The following is a 21,360-nucleotide window of genomic DNA, read 5'->3' on the forward strand; positions in this document are numbered from 1 at the left end:
TCTATTCCGGGGGCCTTATTTTTTGCTATTTCCTTCAAAGCAGCTTGAACTTCTGCCTTCATCACCATAGGCTCTTGCTCAAATGTTATTTCATTAAATTCTTCTGTATCTGCCAATACCTTTCCATACAGTGACTCAGTATATTCCTTCCATCTTCTTTTGATACCTCCTGGATCATTTAATATTTTTCCCAAAGCATCCTTGATTGTGGCAACTCTACTTTTTATAAAAGTAATCAACATTAAATTATACCTACTGTTGTCCTTTATTTCCAGATGCCCACTGGATCTTTCCTGTATTCTTTACCCATCCCTTCTTCCATCCATCAAATTGAGTGACCCTAAGATAATCCCCCTGCCCAACCTCACTTCTCTGCTCCTACCCTCCCCTACTTGGATCCTCATACATATTTTAATAGTTACCTTTCTATTTCTACAATAATAGTCTCATATTTTTTTGTCATTTTTATTTGTCTTTATGGGACTGAGTTAGTTCACTCAGCATAATGCTCTCTAGTCCCTCCCAAGTTAATGTAGTAATTTTTTAAAATCATTGCTCCTGAGTGCTGTGTAATATTCTATTGCATAAATGTACCACAGTTTCTCAGTCCATTCGATTATGGTTAGACATTTGGTCAGTTTCTATGTTCTTGCAATGGTGAATAATGCTGCTATGATCACTGGAGTTGAAATCTCCCTTTGTGTCTCAGTCTTAATTTTCTCAGGATTTATTCCCAGGAGTGGAACAGCTGGGTAATAGGAATTTCTTTGTTCAGGTTTCTGAGGAAATCCCAAACTGCCTTCCAGAGTGCTTGTACCATTTTATTCTCCCACAACAGTATATAAAGAGTTCCTATTTCAGCACATCCTCTTCAACATTTATTACTTGTTGTCCTTTTAAACTTTGCCACTGCTCCTGGAGTAAGATGGTATCTCATGTTGGTTTTGATTTGCATTTCTTTTATTATTTTTTTGTGCATGTACCATCAAATCAGATCTGATTAGCACAGGAGGAGATTGTTCCTTCTTCTCCAGCAGAGCATCTGGTAGATTTGAACCCTATGCCCCTGGGATTGAAACGAGTGTCACACTATGTCCCTGCGTGGGCATGAACCATATTTGCATCTCTTATTGCCAGTGAATTTTGAGCATTTCTTCATGGTGTATGTTGGCCATCCAAATGTCTTCCTCTGTGAATGTTCTTTTCATATCTTTTGCCATGTTATAATTGTCTTATCAGTCTTTTTCTTGTAGAAGCCCTGTGTAATTCTGAAAACCTTGTTATGAGGCCCTTGTCTGAGGTGGTATTGCCAAATCTTTTTTTCCACTCAGCAGGTTTTCTTTTCACCCTGTTGGAAAAAGGTTTTGATGCACACAGGGATTTAATCTTTAGAAAGTTCATTCATCAGTTTTATCCTTTCCTGGAAGATCTTTGATCTTCTTTAGTAAGTACAAACTACTAAATTATTATCATACTAGAAAGGTTTTAGCTGAAAAGGAAATCAGTTATTTTTCCACTGTGCCATTTTTACTTATTTTTTAAAATGCCGTTTTTAAAGCATGGTTCAAGATGATTTCCATGTATAATTTTCAAGTTTCTCTCTCCGCACTTTCCTGACATACTCTGCTTTATTGTTACTGTAACTATGGACACAAAACTCTAAGAGGCTTGTTTTTATTTGTTTTAGATTCAGTAGTTACTATTACCATAAATATGTCTGGTATAAATTATGCTTCTAAAGTGGCAGGTGTTTAATAGCTAGGAAGCTTAACCTAGAATAGCAATGACTTGATATTCTGTGATTAGGATCATCACTGAAGAGGGCTACCAGGGCTAGCCAAGAGAGAATAAGATGTAATTGCTTGCCTAGAGTGATAATACCCTTCCAGTTGATCCTCTGAATACCAATGAAGGCATATGATTTCAGGAAGACGCTTAAGATTACAAAAAGGGAACAGTTAAAATGAGAATAGATTTTAGCATACATGGACCAGATATGTATTCATTGATTTATAGTTCATAAAACAAAGCAATATTTATTCTGAAATATTCTGGAATAGTATTTGACTTTTAATGAAAAGTCAATAAATTCCCTTATATTTTATAGAAATGTCACAAAAATACGTTAGAAAAGAGGGATACACTTGACCTAAGATGCCATTTTATTAACTATACTTCATCAACAGTACTTGTATGTAAAATCTAGGGGAAATAAAAAAATTTAAAATGTTGCTTTTGATTTTTCATTTCTTTGCTTTTTTTTAAATTCATCTCCTTAATCTTTTTTTCTATAATAATTTGTATCAGTAGTTATGAAAGGAAGAAAATCAGCTTTCTGGAACAAGACTTGGTATTATCTGTTGTTGTTGTTGTTATATGCCGAGTTGCTTACAACTGACAGCGACCCTGTGCACAACAGCTCTGAACCATGCTCTATCCTGAACCAACCTTTTCGTCTCTGACACACTTAACCCCTTTACCCTAGTGATTGAGTCAATCCATCTCATCGAGGGCCTTCCCCTCTCGTGCTGTCCCTCCACCTTCACAAGCATGATGTATGTCCCTCTCCAAGGACTGGTTCCTCCTTGCAACATGCCCAATGTATGTCAGACAGAGCTTCAGAATCCTTGCCTCCAAGGAGCAGCCTGGTTTCACCCTCTCCTGGACCAACCTGTTTCTTCTCTTTACAGTCCATGGTATTTTCAATACTTTTCTCCAGCACCATAGCTCAAAGGCATCAATTCTCCTTCTGTCATCCCTAATCATTGTCCAGCTTTCTGATGTATAGCAAGTAATTGTGAAAACCATGGCCTGAATCAGGTGCACCTTAGTCTCCAGACTGTCATGGTTGCTCTTCAGTACTTTGGAGAGGTTCCTGACAGCAGGTTTTCCCAATGCAATTAATCTTTTGACTTCCTGGCTACTGGTACCAAGAGTATTGATTACGGAGCCAAGCAAACTGAAGCTGTTAACAATCTCGGTCTTTTCACCATTTACCATTGTGCTACCAATTGGCCCAGTGGTGAGAATCTTTGTTTCCTTGATGCTGAGCTTCAATCCATATTGAAGGCTGCAGTCCTTGACCATCTGCAGCAAATGCTTCAGGTCCTCCTCTTCAGCAAATAAGGTTGTGTTAATATTTATCCTGATACCACATACTGAAGATATCAATTACTCTGTTCTCATATCCTCACATTTAGTAGCAAAGAAAATAGTAGCTGATTGTTGGGAAAATTAAGTAAGGTAGTGTGAAGTACCTGATAAGTGGCTTGATCTACATTATTTTTCCAGTCTTTAGTTGATGAAGTACATAATTTTTTTTAAAGTGGCTTGATATTACTGAATGATAATCCTCACACTCTGCCTGTATCTGTCAAAATCCCTTTTTCCCCCGTTTTAAAAACCTCACTGGTTTTGAGCTTATTCCTTCTCATAGTGATGCTCCAGCAGGTCTCCAGGGTTGTCATTCTTTCTGAGAAGAGACTGTCCATTTTTCTCCCACAGAGCAGCTGGTGGATTTTAACCACTGCACTTTAGGTTAGTGATGTAACACAGTGCACCAAATAAACAGATATATTAAAGCATATATTTCATTAGGCCTTTTAAACTGCTGTCTCATATAAAAGGGAGCTCTGGTGGCCTAGTGGCAAGAAGTAACACTGCAATCTCTAAGGCACGTGGTTTGAGGCCACCAGCTGCCCTGCGCGAGAAGGATGGACAATCTCTCACGTGATTAACTGTCTCTGAAAACCTGCAGAGGAGTCAGCTGTGAGTCAGTTCCGACTTCACGATACACAACAACATATAAAATAATGCTTTAGTATATTTTGCAATTTAGTGAATAATATGTTTTTTAAAAACATTTTTGTGGAAATAGTTTAAACATGAAAACTTATATCTGTACTTAACGAATCATTATAATCACCTATAGACCTTTTTTGAAACAATCTTTGTTCTCCACCATTGACTTTTCAGGAGAAGAAAGTAAACATCCTAGGAAATAGCTAATAAGTCAGTTCTTAAGTCAGAGTGGGAGGCACTGGTGGTCATGTTTCTTGATTTCCGTGGTATAAATACTTCCATGACCAATTTCATAGGATTACTGTGAGACAGAATGGACTCAATGACAATAGATTTAGGGTTTTCTAAGTTTAGTTTGAGGATTATAACATTGAATACAGAATTGGTTAAAGGTGCTTAGTTGCATATCATTACATAATGCTATAGGTTGAATATTGCCCTGCCAAAATTTGTGTCACCTTGGCTAGCCTCCAGTCCTTAGTGGTCATCCTCCATTTGGTGATGTGTTGTAAATCTTGGCTTCTGTGCATTAATGAGTCATGTGTATTAGTTACGCATGTTAATGAGCCAAGATGAGGATGAGTGTTAACAACCTTACTCAGGTTGCAGCCTGATTTCATAATTAAGGTTACTTTAGGTTATGGCCTTCGTCACCTTTTATCTTAAAAGAGGTGAAAAGAGAGGGACTGATTGCCACCAAGAAGAAGAAAACTGGAAGCACAGCACACCTTTTAGACCCAGGATCTCTGTGATGAGAAGCTCCTACTGCCAAGATCTCTACCGCCCATTGAGGCATTCCACACACATTCACATGGTGATCACCAAGGGATACTGGGCCCACAGGGGATGAAAGGAGACATGGATATTTCCCCACAGCAAATAAAGAAAGCCTTTCCTTAGTGCTTGTCCTCTGAATTTTAATGTATAGCTCCCTAACCATATAATAAATTTGTTCAGTAAAGTCATAGCTTTAGATCTAAGACATATAGTTAATTAAACCATAGAAAGGGACAGTCTCCTCCTGTGTGATTTACTGCCTCTGTTAATTCACTGTAGGGTCAGCTATGAGTCAGCTCCAACTGGATGGCACATGATGACGACAACAGCAACAACAAACATACATACATAACCTCAAGAAAATAAGAAGCTAACTCGGACTCAGAATTCACACTTAGAACTGACTCATAGCTGAGCCTTTAGCAGGTTTTCAGAGGCTGTAAATCACACAGGACAAGCTTGCCCATCTTTCTCCATCACATTAGCTGGTAGGTAGATTTGAACCACCCCAGAGGCTCTGCCTTTGGATTTGTACGACTCCATAAACTTTGCCATTAGAGGTCCCTGAAGAGAATGCTGCTGTTGTTGTTGTTATTACTGCTGCACTGGAACGAACTCATAACTGACCGTCCAGATAAAGGCAGTAAATAGCAAAAGATTGTCCATCTTTCTCCCTCAGAGCAACTGATGGATATAAACCCTGTGCCTTTGGGTTGACCACACAACTCCTTACCACTAAGCCACCAGGAATAGATAGTAGTGAAATTTAGGGCGAAAGTGGGAAGTGGAATAGAGGGCTGATTGCCTTTCTTTTATTAGTTTATATGATTTAATGTTTAATAACAGTTCCATTAACAACTAACTTATGCCTTTTCTGAAAATTTAATAGCATTCTCATGAGTTGGTATGCACTGGCTTGTAACATAACATTGCAGTTCTGAGAGGTCTGGAGGTTTGCCTTGTTTTGTTAACACAAATTGTTACATTTGTTTTAAATAATGCTTATGACATCAACATCAATTATTCTTCTGAGATACATTATTTGACTCTAAGGACAACAAAGCATTCTACATTCTGGTTCACAAATTTCTTTTCAGCCTTATTTAAAATCATGCTTTTCCCCTTTCATCCTCTCTATTTCAAGTACATTAGATTGAGATTATTTGCAGCTTCTCAAGCACATTTTCCCATCCCCATGCTTCTTCATTATCTTCCTTCAGCCTTAAATGACCTTGCCTCATCAGCCTGAGTTTTGCAATACTATTTATTTATCCTTCTAGAAATAACTCAAATAGTACTTCCTCTTCTTTCCTATTGTTAGAAACATTCTCATTCTCCTTGGTGTTCTCCTTGTACTTTGTTTATATGTTCTAGTTTGAACACTAGATATTACCAGTAATTAATGTCTGTTTCACTGACTAGATTATAGGCTTTCAAAAAGTACTTTTGAATTATCTTTCACCTAACATTAATACCTAAAAAATATCAATAAACACTTGTTTCTTTGTATTCTGGTTATTTTTGCTCGGTTTTTTATTGTAACAGGGATTATGGCTATTAAGCGTGCTTCTGTGCCTTTGAAAAACTACTAAAAGTGAAACTTACTTTGAATTGGATGTTTTGTGCTATTTCCCTGCTGATTGAAAAGCTGTATGTCTGACAATTATACACCCATGTCCTACCCCTAAAGAACAGCATTATGACTCTGTAACTTACCGAAGAGGAATTTCATTATAGGACACATGAAGAACATAAGATCCAGGAAAGATTAAATTATATCATAAATTTGTGAGTTACTGTTCTCAATTTAGGTCACAGTACTATAATCATAAAGTCAAATGTAACTTTATAATTTTTCTAAGGTTGAGTGAGGCCATTGTGTTAAGAAACAATCTTTGAAAGAAGCAAAAATAATCAGGCTTTGTGACTTGAAAGAAATTTGTTGGCATATATGCCTTCAAGGGTAAATTCCTGATTATAATTTCTGATATAGTATCTGATATTTTAGAATTATTTTATTTTCTACACAATAAAATATTAATAAAATCCAGTCATGTGAAGGAAATACTGTTCTAAAGTAAAAATAATTAAGAATGTCTTGAAGCAAAGACAGCAAATTTTTCGTTACTGTTTCATGTTTGTTTTTTAGTTAATCAAGCTGCCACCTGATGGCAAAAATGAGAATGACATCTTTTGTGATACTGAAAACTTATTTCACAATTTTTATGTATTCAACATGGCAGGGGGGGAAGCCTTCAAACTCACTGTTGCCAAGTTGCTTCCAACTGATAATGACTTTCCATCAGGTTCTGAGGCTTAAATTGCAGTGAGCAAAGACTGTGACCATCCCTCTCCCAAGGAACAGCTGGTGAATTTGAGCTGCTGGAGATGCAGTCTTTCCGTTAACAGTACAGTATTCTGTGAACTATGCCATCAGAGCTTCACCACCGAAACTCTAAATGGACATTTTACAATATGCATTCAATAATTACTTTGACTTCAGGAGAATCATACTTACTGCTTTTGTCATGTACTTTTAAGGTACTTGAGCAGGACAATTATTACTCAAATGCTCACCTACTAACCAAAAAGATAATGGGACAGATTCACTCAGAGGTGCCCTGGAAGACAATAAGGTCACCCACCACTCTTGAGCTTGTTTAGACTCATAGTACCCCACCACTGGGATTCCAGGGCTGTAACTCTTTACAAGAAGAGACTCTTCGCTCTCTAGGTTTGGTATTTGTTTGCGGCAAAATGGCCAGACACACAGAGATAGTTGGCATCGTTGGTAAATACAGGACCCATTATGGTGCCTCGCTCAGGAAGATGGTAAAGAAAATTGAAATCAGCCAGCATGCCAAGTACATTTGCTCCTTCTATGGCAAAACCAAAATGAAGAGATAAGCTGTGGGCATCTAGCACTGTGGTTCTTGCATGAAGAGAGTAGCTGGTGACAACTGGACCTACAACATCACCTCAGCTGTCACAATGAAGTCAGCCATCATAAGACTGAAGGAACTGGAAAACCAGTAGAAGCTGCCCCATTTGAAGCATCTCTAGCCTGTAATAAATGGATCAATATATGTTAAAAAAAGAAGAAGAAGAAGAAACTCTTCCTTTTTTCTCCTAAGGATTGGCTAGTGGATTCAAACTGCTGACCTCTCAGCAGCCCAGTACATTATGCACTATGCTACTAGAGCTTCTCTTAAGATTATAACTATTGAAAACTCTACAGAGTGCAGTTTAACTCTGACACATGAGGAGTCATCATGAGTCAGAATCAATTCAATGGCAAATGAATTTGTGTTTTTGGTATTTATTATTTTGACCTCCTTATAAGATTTCTTTAAAACCTTAATTCCTTTACAGAGTTTTTTAAATCTCTTCTTCAATTAATTGTAATTAAGAGTTTTACTTAAATATTGTTACTTTCTTTTTCTTCTTCAGCACAAAATCATCCAGATAGTACAGTGTTCTTTTACCTGTGGATTGTCTTTTTCATCATCAGTTCCTGCTATACCCTCATCTGGGATCTGAAGATGGACTGGGGTCTCTTTGACAAGAATGCTGGAGAAAACACTTTTCTCCGAGAAGAGATTGTCTACCCCCAGAAAGTATGTACATAGAACGTTTGTGCTTGAAAACTCAGGTATCCTACCAGCTAAACCCTGCAACACAGATTCCACTGAAACCCAAGTAGAGTTAGAAAACAGTAACTATAGTTGTCAAAAATAATAATTTATTCAATTATCAAAAATGTATTTAATGCTGATTCTAAGCTTGGCACTGTGGGAAATAAAGGATTCCCCGGGAATAACATAATTCCCCTGGTTAACAGGCTTGCCAGTGAACCAAAAGCATGGCAGCTGGAATCGGCCCAGAGGTACCTTGGAAGAAAGGCTGGTGATCTACTGAGACAGCAGCCACTGAAACCCTGTGAACACAGTTCTACCCTGATACACATCGGATCGAAGCAGCTAGTTACTAGTTGTTGTTGTGTACCGTCAAGTCAGAACTGACCCGTAACTGACCCTCCAGCAGGTTTTCAGAGGCAGTTAATCTCATGGGAGGAGAGTGCCCAACCTTCTCCCACAGAGCAGCTGGCAGATTCGAACTGCGCACCTTCGAGATTGCAGCGCATGTCCTTGACACTAGGCCACCAGAGCTCCCTGGAAATAAAAACAAAGTAAAACTGAATTTCCTACAAAGAGGCTTTAGGACCCCTGGTGGCACAGTACATATGCATTTTGCTGCTAAGCAAGAAGTTGGTAGTTCAAAATCAAATGTAGCTCAGTGGGAGAAAGATAAGGCAGTCCGCTCCCATTAAGGTTTCCACCAGTGGGATGCCACAAGAGTCAGATTTGGCACAGGGGCAGAGGGTGGGTTTGAGGGGGTTTTTCCTTAAGGAAGCCATAAACTATATGCTAAACAGATAAATAGATAAAGTGTGATAAAGAATCAGACTTCTTGCTGCCCAGTCTGACCCAGCTCATAAAACCCCTCTATCAGGTTTCCACGTTACACGGCTGTCCCACGTTACTGGGAGGAGACTGTCCATCTCTCTCCTTCAGAGAACAACACAAGTTGCAGAGCCTCTGTCACATTACAGACAGCACCACCAGAGCTCTGTGATAATGACCAGAGGAATGGATAAATTGCCCTAATTTATCATTTGTTTTTAAACATACAGTTCCCTCTCGAAAACTCCTGCTTCTCCTTTTCAAGGGTCCGTTTAAATGTTACAAATATATGAAGCCTTTCTTTATCCTGTTAAGTTGTTTAACCATTCATCCTAATACTGTTTTACCTATAAACACTTCCATATTTGCAGTTATCACATCGTATTATCATCTGTTTAGTTTCCATATCCCTTACTGCCCATGTAGTTCATAGTATAGAGCCAGCTCAATAAATCTTTGTGAAATGATTAAGTGCTTGATGTAATGAGTGGTATGAGAGAGAAACACAGGAAAGGAAATGACTGACTCTATTATTGATTACAGTATTATATACACATTAGACATAATCACAAACAGATCATGACTCTGGCTTGTATACATAGGGTCTCAAAGAGTATACAGTACAGAAATAAATTGTATTTGTTCAGTGGATAATGTAGTTTAGTAAAGTTTCTTGTCAAATACTTCTCTAGAATAAAATTATTCTGGTTTAGTCCATGCTTGTCACTGGGATAGGTGTGACTTCTTCCTGTTGTCATAGGTGTGCTTATTTGTGAGAAATGTGATGGTACACAGACAAAATTTACCTTTTTGTCCCCAGGCCTATTACTACTGTGCCATTGTTGAGGACGTGATACTGCGCTTTGCTTGGACTATCCAGATTTCAGTCACCACCACGACTACGTTGCCTCATTCTGGGGACATCATTTCTACTGTCTTGGCTCCCCTTGAGGTGTTCCGGTAAGCAGTTGCTTTTACTCACTCAAGTCACTGTTGTTGAGTCGGAACTAACTCTTCTGACTCTTCAGCTGATTTTCAGAAGCTGTAAACTACATGGTAAGAGATTGCCTATTTTTCCTGAGCAGAGCAAGCTGTTGGATTCTTATCACCTATGATTTTGCGTCACAACTCCCTGCCAGCTGGACCACCAGAGTTCCCTTAGTTTTTTACTTTATTGGTTTAGTGAAAGTTTATCAAAGACTTTAATTTTTTTTTACCTGAAAGAGGTTAATAATTATATAAATTCTAATTTCTTCTTTAACTGAAAAACTTATTTTATCCGACTTTTTCTCAGACTTCTCATCTGCCTCAGAATTTATAAAATTGAAGTATCTGTTGGTAACGATTCATAAGCAGGTGGAATTTTTTTTAGAATTGGGCTCCATGAAAAGAGTCATGGGTAGAAATTGAGAAATAAAAAAGCTTAAACAGTTTTTAGGGTCTTTTTGTTGTTCTTTTAAAAAAAGAGTCATTTTAGCTATTTCTTGGAAAGGGATATCATGCTTCAGAGTGTCACTGTGAGTTGTACTTGACTCAGTGACACTTAACAAGATTATTGGAATTGTCAATGATTTCATCTTACTTGGATCCACAATCACCACCCATCAGCAGCCAAGAGAAAAGAAGTATTGCATTGGGCAAGTCTGCTGTCAGAGACCTCTCCAAAATACTCATGAGCAATTATGTCACTTGGAAGACTAAAGTGTGTCTGATGCAAGCCAGGATCTTTTCAGTCACTTGCTCTGTTCTTCTGAGAGCTGGACAGCGAATAAGAATGACAGAAGAATTGATGCCTTAGAATGTGATGTTGGAGAAAAGTACCAAGTAGCCCATGGACTGTCAAAAGATCAGCAGATACATCTTTTGGGAAAAATGTAGCCAGAGTGCACCTTGGAGGTAAAGGTGGCAAAGCTTTGTCTTTCATACTTTGTGCATGTTCCTAGGAGAAGTTATTCCTTGGAAAGGGACATCATGCTTGGAATCATGGAAGGTTAACAGAAAAGAAGATGACACCACCCCCCCCCCAATTAATTGACACAGTGACTGCAGCAGTGGGCTCAAGTGTGTCAGAGATGATGAGACTGGCACGAGAAAAGACAGGGTTCAGGTCACAGGGCTGCTAGGAGTCATACTCAAAGGCACCTGACAAAATTATTCAGGTCAACTTCTCACTGAAAACAATGAAAATGCCAGATAACATGTTTTTCAACTATTCCTAAAATATTAACCCAGGATAACCCAAATATAAAGGAAAGCAGAAACTGAAATGTAAGCAGGACATTAAAATAAAAATAATTTCTGCCATAAAGAAAATTTGTCTCACCTCAAGGAAGACTCTGAAATTCAGTTGTGGTAGCCAATTCATAGCTTTGGTGATTTAGTGGTAATGAATTGCACTACCAACACAAAGGTATGTGGTTCTAATCTACCAGCTGTTCCATGGGAATAAAGATAAATTATCTCCTCTTATACAGCTACTGCCTCTGCAAACCCAGTGGAGGGTCAGCTGTGAGGTGGATTCTGATTCAACAGCATACAGTAACAACATGTACTTAATAACATAGCTTGGAAATATGAAGGGAAAATTTCACATTACTGAAAGTAGCAACAAATGGACTTAAAATTTGTATATGTGTATTTACAATTTCAGAAGTTTTCTTAACTCATAGTTCAGTAACATTAATTATGTTCATTATTTTTTTTATACCATACAAACAAACTGTAGTCAATAATCATTCCTAATCAGAATGTTTCTGCCTAAAGAAAACTGATATAATACTGTATCAAAATAGCTGGTGTTTTTCTTAGCCATAAATACATAAAAAAGAAATAACAGCTTTATACAGAAATTTTATACAAATATAGCTTTAAAATTATTTGTAAACCAAAGGAAGATATATTGTAAACATCATTTATTTTCACATTAATTGTATCATTTTCTAAGGTGATCTATTAGTTTTATGTAACTAACCTTATTTGTGTGATAGTAAAAATTGCATACAACAGTAAGAGTGAAGTTACAGTATGACTTGCTTGGATAACGTAACACTATTTATAGGTACCTTATCCCCACATTTTTCCGTCCTTAATTGAAACTCAGTGTCCCCCAAGCATTAAGCCTTCCTTTCACCTTTCTTTTCTCCCACCTTGGTCTTTTTACGCTTGCCTAGTCAAGTTTTCACATAACAAAAAAGCCCAAACCCACTGTCAGTTCTCAGAGTGACCCTTTAGGACAGCTTAGACCCTGGTTTTAAGATTTTCAGGAAAGTAAATCTTTACAGAAGCAAACTGCCTCATCTCTTCTCCCGTGGAGCTGCAAGGGGTCATGGAGTGGCTGGTGGTTTTAAACCTCTGACATGTTAATTTACAGCCATTGCACCACCATGGGTCCTAGATATTTCCAGTGATATTTGTAGGATCATCCTTACGTGCCTGATTGACTTGGTGGTGGTGTTGATGGTGGTGTACCATACCATTGAGTTGGAACTGACCCAGAGCTGACCTTCCGGCGGGTTTTCAGAGGCAGTTAATCGCACGAGAGGAGATTGCTCATCCTTCTACCATGGAGCAGCTGGTGGACTCAAACTACGTGCCTTAAGGATTACTGCTCAACTTCTTATCACCAGGCCACCTGAGCTGCCTTTGACTGACTTTAGTGAATATAATATGTTCACATTTTATCCACATGGTAGCATGTACCAGGTTTTGTGGACTCTTCCTCCCACCCCCCCTTCATGGCTGAGTAGTACTCTATCATGTGTAAATATGACATTTTCCTTATCCATTCATCTGTTGATGACCATTTAGGTGGTTTGCACCTTTTTGCTGATGTGAATAGTGCTGAAATCTTGGTGTTCAGGTGTCTGTCTGTTCTTCTGCCTCCACTTCGTCTAGGATGGCGTTGCTGGGTTGTCTGTTATTAATAAATGGGGTTACCACTCACACAAACAAAAAAATCCAAGAGAGCCCACATCTCTTAGTAAATTCTCTCACCTCCATATTTATAAATAAATCCCTCATCTTCCCACATCTCATTATCCCTGTTACTTGTATCTTAAACCACGTCCTTAATCACCATTCTCTATGACTTCAACAGTCCTCATTGGTCTTTGTTTGATTTGGCTTGTCTCCATTCTGTTCACAGTGCAGGAGATAAGATTATCTTTTAAACAAATCAAATCTGTTAAAATCGGGGGGAAATAATGTTATTGTAAAAATAAATTTTGTTAAAAAAACAAATCACATCATTTTTCTGCTCATAACTCTCATTGTTTTCCATCACACTTATAATCTAAACTCTTGACTCTGGTGCTTTGTGAATCATGCCATTTTCCTAGCAACTAAGACCTTTCCAACTTAGGGTCTCTTCACTACTTGAGATTTTCTATGCCTAGGATACAGGCATATATATATGGGAGTTTTACATGGCTCTTCCTTTAAGTCAGGTTTCAGGTTTCTGCTATATGACAGCTCTTCAGAGAAGCCTACACTAATGAGTCTTACTGTATTCCTCTTACCCTGCTTCATCCTCTTCAGAGCATTTCTTTTCATCTCATTGCCTCTTTACCTGCTTGTTATCTATCGCTGCTACTAGAAATTACACCTATCAGGGCAAAGGGTTTGTCTACCCTATTCTGTGCCTTTCCCTAAAATATAGTACACTAAACCACTGCTGTTGTCAATTCCAACCCACAGCCCCAACACAAGCAGATTTCCAAAGCTGTAAATTTAAACTGAATCTGCCTGCCTCATCTTTCTCCTGCACAGTGTGTAGTGAATTTAAACCACCAACTTTTAGGTCAGTAGCTTAACACAGGCTCCCTTGTCATATTAATGTTGTTGTTAGATAAAGTAAAAGAATGAATGTTCAAAAACTACGTTCCACGAGGCCTGTCCTTTTGCCTACTCTGCTTTTATTTTTCCCTGAATATTTCCAAGTTTTATTTTAATATTCTGGCCCTTCATTCCTTTGTGTTTGTTTCCATGAGTAGAAATTTGAAGTACCAAGATGTTTATAGGTAATAGTTCGTATATTCGAATTTTGTAATTAAATTGAACTAGTGAAAACTATTTTGAAGCAAATTTTGATGTCATAAAAATGCATAGCTTGTTGAATTATATTTTGCTGTGTACATTCTCAACAACAACAAAATAAAATTTTTCAAAAATTAAAAATTACTTGTACTTGCTCTCACCTTTAATAAGGCGATTTGTGTGGAACTTCTTCCGTCTGGAGAATGAACATCTGAATAACTGTGGTGAATTCCGTGCTGTACGAGACATATCTGTGGCCCCTCTAAACGCAGATGATCAGACACTTCTGGAGCAGATGATGGACCAGGAAGATGGAGTGCGAAATCGCCAGAAGAACCGGCCATGGAAGTACAGCCAGAGCGTATCCCTGCGCCGGCCCCGCCTGGCTTCTCAGTGAGTAGGCTCCCGCATTTCCATCAGATTTTGAAATGGATAAACAAATAAGCTAAGAATTGGTCAAGCCAATACACAGTAATTTTGATGCATAAAAATAGCAATAAATAAGCAAACTCATTTCATATAACCCAACCTATGGAGTTTAAAAAGCCATGAGTGCCTATAATTTATTGATTTGGCATTAAAAGTACACTATCTATGGAAAATTTCCTTGAGGAATGATTTCTTTAGCTCTGATATATTTTGTATAAAAATACAGAGCTAAGTTAGAAACTTAAGAATTCATGACTATACATTTAGCATCCAAATTACTTAATTTCATCTTTCATCTATAAAAATAGGATTAAGGTAATTCTTGTTTCATGAGTAGTTAAGTAGGTAAATTTGTTACTGTACAGAATTTAAAACAGTACCCACACAGAGAGACTTCTGTAACTGTAAGCTAGTATTATTTTTTATCTTCTTGTCAGCTGTTGACTTTGTATATTCTTGAAAGTAATAACAATCTGATATATGGTTGATGCCTTTGAAATTTAGAGACAATAGCTATCACAGTGAATTAGAATGAATGAAAGACTTAGGTCAGGCATGAACATATTTTAAAGCATAGAATGTATGAATACTCTAGAGGCACAGTGTGAATAAAGGCAGAAATGAGGGACAGAAAGAAAAGTATGTGACTAGAATTGTAGTGAGAAAAATTTACCTCAGTAGATGAAATAGCATAACAATCTGATCTTTTAGACAGTGAGGAATCAATCCTAGAAAAAGTTTTCATGGAAGAATCATATTAAGAATTTTGTATTTAAAAAGTGGCATTTGCATTTTAGGAAAAGAATAGTGAAACTGTCTAAGAAAAGGGAAAACTGAAGGTCAAAAGACTAGGAGGCGACTGTCGTGTTCTTAAGTGTGGGACAATGAGGACATGAAACAGGCTGCTTATGGTGAAAAACAGGAGGTGGTATCAGTGATCACCTGTTATAAGAAAGTAAAGTAGAAATTGCACGAAACTTTAACTTCATAATTAAGGCTTTACATAGAAATTTGGAAGGTCTCTGATGAAGAGAGATGGAAGGGGGAATATAGGGAGCAAGAACCTCATTTAGTCTCAGGGAAAGAAAATAAACAAGCAAGATGGCCATTAAAGGAATGGCCAGGAAGGTGAGTAGAACGAGCATCAAAACAAAGCATGATTCTTTTAAAATCAAGAAAGCAGAGTTTGAAGAAGCCGTTAGTGAAGGGAGAGGGCAAGGTCAAAGAGCTGGAAGAAAATTTTGTAAGTGATTGTCTTATTGAGCTCCCAAAACTACAAAATCTAATCCTGGTTAGTCACCAGAAGAGGGCAATCTAAACATACATAATTTCTGCTTCCAAACATGGAGACTCTTTGACAATAAATTATGATACACCATTTCAAGCAGTTAGTGGAAAAACACTGGGAAAGTAGATTAAACCAGAGAACAATATTTGGGACAGTGGAGCAAGTTATGTACAAAGAAAGAAAGAAGAGAGAATATAAAATCAAAAGATTAGATTATACCAAATGCAGGACTCATGTGATCTTTAACATATCTTTAGCCTTTGTGGATCTCAATTTCTGCCACCCATGTAGGAATAATACATATTTCACCAAAAACCATTTCATCTCAGGTGCTTTAATGGGTTACAGTATATTTTAACATTACCTTAACAATTACATTTAACAATAATATTTCTATTCCCATTTTCATCCAGAGCAAGATTCTTCCAAAACATGCTGAAATAGACTGCCAGCATAGTTTTTTAAAAATGAAAATAACAACACATTATAATGTAATAAAGTAAAATTATAAATAAGTATAAATTATAGCAACACATAACATAATAAAGTATATTTGAAAGCATCTTTTGATAATCATCCTTGATAATGAAGTTCTCTTCTTGATTATAAGAGGTACCTGATTTTATTGTTGGCCTGTTACAGTGTTAGATAGCAGATAGCTTGCGTTGGTCTTAGATATGCTATAACTTCAGCCAATTGATCCCAGTTGGGCTTCAGACTTAGCTTGGAATGAGTCATTGCCTCGCTCTTCTACCATTATACTGTGTCGGCTGTTTGGAGATGGGCAACTTTCATGCCTCCTTTTCAGGCATACCTCGATGGCACTCTTTCTGTCATCCTCATAATTCCTTATATTCATTTAACACTTTACTGAGTTTTTTAATACACATTTTCTGATTTGATATCCACACTGTCTCCATAAGGTGAAATAAGTATTATTCCTGTGTTACAGATATGAAACTGGCCTTTAAAGAGGTCAAAGGTATGCATCATTTAAAAAAATATGCATCATAAAACCAAGTCAGTACTCAAACTCAGAACTTCTTACAGATTTATTGCTCATTAGACATGACATGACTTGCCATTATTCTTTTCTTCTTCATTTGGATGAAATCTTACTTCTTAAAGTTTTTCAATAGAAGCTTAAATTAAGCCTAAAACCCCAGGAATGATCCATTCACTGCTATATATAGTGCTTCTTTACCTTTGTTTAATGATGGAAAGATTAAAAATGCCCTTATTTTATGGATGTGTTTATATTTTTAGCAATGGACTAAATACTTTTTATTCCCCTTGTTATTACTAGATCCAAGGCTCGTGACACTAAAGTATTGATAGAAGACACAGACGATGAAGCTAACACTTGAATTCTCAGAAGTCTAGATTAACATCCTTGGTTTTCATTCTCTTCAATTCCTTCCTCGACCAACGCAACCTCTAGTACCTTTCCATCTGAAAACATAACACATTTCCGAGCTCTTCCAGATCGGATCCTATGGACTCCAAACAAGCTCACTGTGTTTATTTTTCTTTTCTTCTGGTTTAATTTTAATTTTCTATTTTTGAAACAAATATTTACTTCATTTTGCCAATCAGAGAACATTTTAAGGAACAAAAAACATAGTATCCTATGGATTGTTTACAATCACAAGGAGACAGATACCTATCAGGATGAAGAACAGGACACAAGGACCTTCTGATGGGACAGTACCGAGATGTCTCGGCTTCAGCTTGGCCCGGTTTTGACTGGTTGAAACCAGACATTGGTTTTTAAAATTTTTTTGTCAGTTTATGTGGAGAATTTTTTTCCTTTCCTTCATACCCAGCGCACAGGCACTGGCCGCACTTGCAGGGAAAGTGCAACTTGGAGCAGTACCTTCATTCATGAAGCTACTTTTTAATTTGATGTAACTTTTCTTATTTTGGGGAGGGTTGCTGGGTGGGTGGGAAATATGATGTATTTGTTACATATAGTTTTCTCATTATTTATGAAACTTAACCATAAGAGAATGATATAACTCCTGTGCAATGAAGGTGATAATGGTGAGAGATGACGGGAAGCTGATGGTGGAACGGCACTTGTGAGGGTTCACTCCCACAGTACCTCTTTCATGAGACAACTTGCACCAGTCTGACTTTTTCTTTTCATTTCTTTTTAATTTTAAACCAAAGTTTCTGTTACTGAGTATTCTTTTTTTTTTTTTAGTTGCTGCTATTGCTTTACAATCTTAAGCCTATTTCCCATAGCACACTTTCACACAACTGGTTTGAATTTACATAAAAGGTTCTGATACTTTTTTTTCCATTAAGTACAAATATGGAATAAAAAAAAATATGGAATACATTTACCCACATCCAGTCATAACAACTGAAGTTACGTGTTTTCATGCTTAAGTTTGGGGGTGGGGGAGGAATTGTAGTGAAACCTTTGCAGACTCTGAATTAGCAGACAAAACGATTTCAGAAACTTTAGAAACACCCTAATTTTTCTTCTGGGCTCACTCATTTGAGCCATATTTTGATCAAATTAAAAGCCTGTTGTGGAGAAATCTTATTTTTGAGCTCATAGAACAAATTATCCTTTCTCTTTCACAGTATATTAATAAAACAGACCTTGGCAGCCATTTCACTCAGCAGCTTTAAGGATAGAGCATTGTATTCCATTTTTCTCTCATGGGGGGAAAATCCCTGCTTTTCAATTTTTAGGGTCTTAACTTGGTAATGTAGGAAAAGTATTATTTCTTAGAAATTTCATCCTGTCATAGTCTGTGCACAGTGCCCATTTGTTAACCCTTTGTTGTTTTATTTTTCCACTTTGTTCCAGAGTCATCCAAATAAGTCATAAAGCCTAAAGGGATTGTACTTTTTTATAATATGGTTATAATTAAATTTAGAGTTTCATTAACTAAGAACATGAGTACCAGGGGGAGAAAATATTTTCATCTTCCCCCTAAATCCAGATGATGATTTTTAAATACTCATTTCTACTGAATAGATTATAGTAGTTGTGTCACTGAATGCTTCACATTGTATTTTTTCTGTTCCCAGTTCCTCATGCTATTCAGAGTTAACATTGGTGGATCATCAAAGCAAATTACTTCTATTTTCAACTAAATTTTAGTAGGCGAGGTAGCTGCTATCCCTTAGTCTTAAAACCTGCCCTTCCAAGCACCCCTTTTGTCACAAGCCTTTATTCATCCCTGACATAATTCCAGTAAGTTACATTAAAGTTATTGTCAGTATCAAAATTCTGACAGTTTATTTTTAAGGAAATTTTCTCCATTTTTGTTCTGACAATCTTCTGAAATTTGCTCCTTTCAGGAATAGAGAGGATTTTTTTTCTGAAAAATCATCCAATTTTGTGACTTTTATTGATTGTATGTCTGTGTGTATATGTGTGTGCACGCATGCACACTTTGCTAGGCATGTTCCTTGTCCCACAGCTAAAAGGAAAGATTTCATTACTGAGGATTTCAATAACTTAAATCACTTACAAAAATCAGTGGTAACAATTTAGTGGCCCTTGATAGATTAAAAGTTGTATTACTTATCCTTGGGATTTATTTCTTCCCCTAACTATTCTGTTTTGTACTAAGGGAAAATATCACTGGTCCGTCAAGAAACAGCAGCAGTAAGAATTACTGACTTATATAGATGAATCCAGTGGACCAGTCATTTTTTTTTTACACAAATAAAATTGGTGGTACTATTATGTATCCAGAGCCATTTGAACTGTAAACTCATTCGCTCTTCGGGAATCTATGAGATGACACAAAATCGTTCAGGTGACTTTGTGTATTTGGTTGGACTCCCTGGTATTTTCTCTTCACTATGTCCTGTGACCAGTTTGGTTGTCTTCAACCATTAGAAGTCTAGGCCCTCAATAGTGTTATTTTGTTCCTTAGACAATAACATTATTACAGTATACTCCTTTTCTGATGTGTTTTTTCTATGGGCATAATCTGTTCAAGCATGAAAAGGCTTTTCTAATCAGCCTGCAGGACTGGTATTCAAATATGTATCAAAACACATTGTTTTATGTTCCTCTTAAAACTATAATGAAAGAAATGTTCCTCATCAGGAAAGTTTGAAAACAAGAGTACACATTTATTCCCCCTCGTCCCCATTAAAAAGGGCAACGTGCACTTTTCTCTCAAGTTTATATACCTTAGCTTGAGGAATATGATGCCCTACTAAAGGTTAGTGAACTTCTGTATACTGAAACTCACAGAAGAAATCATTGTCATTTTAAAAGAGAAACAATCCAACTAAAGGTAAACTTTATCAGATTTTAGGTTTAGAAATTCCAGTTTTCTTTTTATTTGAGAAATACTGAATTTATTATGTCAGTCAAGACAGTCCCCACAGAACAAAAAGATAGTATAAGTAAAAGAAGTCAAACTCCTTTTTTCACTTTGTAATAATAAGAGAACATTGGTAGGGAATAGAGAAATAAGACAGTATTTTTTTTTCTGAGCACCAATGTTTAAGGCTACATATACTAGTAGAGCAAAATAGATGATTTCTTAAATATAACCAAACCCGCTGCTTTTGAGTGAATTTTGACTCTTGGTAACTGTGCATCGAGTTTCTGGGACTACGGAAATCTTTGTGGGAGGAGATGGTCCATTTTACTCCCATGGAGTGCCTAATGGATTTGAACCACTCCAACACATTATGCACTATGCTACCAGAGCTCCTTTCTTCATACCTTATAGAGGCAATTATCAAAGATTGTCATCACTGAACACACACAGACTCCTGCCATTGAGACAATTCTGACTCATTAGAAACCTTGTAAGACAGAACTACCCCATAAGGTTCCCAGGACATTAAAGCTTTACAGAAGCAGGCTGGCAGCTGTTCGGAGCAGCTGGCCAGGTTTGAACCACTGACAGTTCTGCTCGCTCACTGCAACACCAGGACTCCTAAGTGGTCATGTTCAGTTTTCTTTTGCTAGTATCATTTGACTCCTTAAAAAAGTTGTAGCTTCAGATTCAGATGCCTGATGTGGGAAGAGAAAAGTCATCACAGCAGTTTCCTAAAAAAAACAAAACAAACTAACAGGCTACTTCCCTAGAGTTGATTCTGATTTACGATGAACTGCATTTCCAAGACTAATCTTTATGGAACCTTTTTTATTGTATACCGTCAAGTTAGAACCGACTCATTGCTGACCCTCCAGTGAATTTTCAGAGGCTATAAATAATGCTAGAGATTTATTCTCTATCCATCATTCTCCCACAGAGTGGCTTTGAGCTATGTTCCTTTGGGTTGGCAGCCCAACTCCTTACCACTATGTCACCTGAGCTCCTTGTATGGAACCTTAAAGAAGGGAAATGGGGCCCCACCCCTAGGATCCATAACTTTTCAGTAAAGTAACCAATTAACTGGATCTTACAAGTGTCAGGTTTGCAAACATTTCGAAGAAAAAATTATTTTGAAAATTATTTTCAAAGACATTTTTAAAAATATTTTCAGAATGTTTCAGAAAAGAGTAAAAGGGTGTTGTGCCTAGGATCCAGGGGCAGACCAGTTCAAAAGTGTGAGCTCGAGGCCTTGGAGTTG

General features: G+C 37.2%; 1 protein-coding gene across 2 annotated transcripts in view; it reads left to right on the forward strand.

The window, feature by feature from the left end:
• XPR1 (xenotropic and polytropic retrovirus receptor 1) overlaps nucleotides 1–18,762 on the forward strand; it is a 252,287-nt gene extending 233,525 nt beyond the window's left edge. Inside the window, exons 11-14 of one of the 2 annotated variants that reach the window (XM_006887736.1) lie at nucleotides 8,029–8,195; nucleotides 9,862–10,001; nucleotides 14,247–14,468; nucleotides 17,099–18,762. In XM_006887736.1, the coding sequence (XP_006887798.1) occupies nucleotides 8,029–8,195; nucleotides 9,862–10,001; nucleotides 14,247–14,468; nucleotides 17,099–17,159 (590 nt within the window). In that variant the 3' untranslated portion in view covers nucleotides 17,160–18,762. The remainder of the gene's footprint in view (nucleotides 1–8,028; nucleotides 8,196–9,861; nucleotides 10,002–14,246; nucleotides 14,469–17,098) is intronic. The other variant, XM_006887735.1, reaches the window with a different exon arrangement.
• Nucleotides 18,763–21,360: the final 2,598 nt, after the last annotated feature.

The sequence above is a fragment of the Elephantulus edwardii genome, unplaced genomic scaffold (assembly GCF_000299155.1).
Source record: "Elephantulus edwardii isolate Elephantulus edwardi_28Jun2011 unplaced genomic scaffold, EleEdw1.0 scaffold00061, whole genome shotgun sequence".
NCBI lineage: Eukaryota > Metazoa > Chordata > Mammalia > Macroscelidea > Macroscelididae > Elephantulus > Elephantulus edwardii.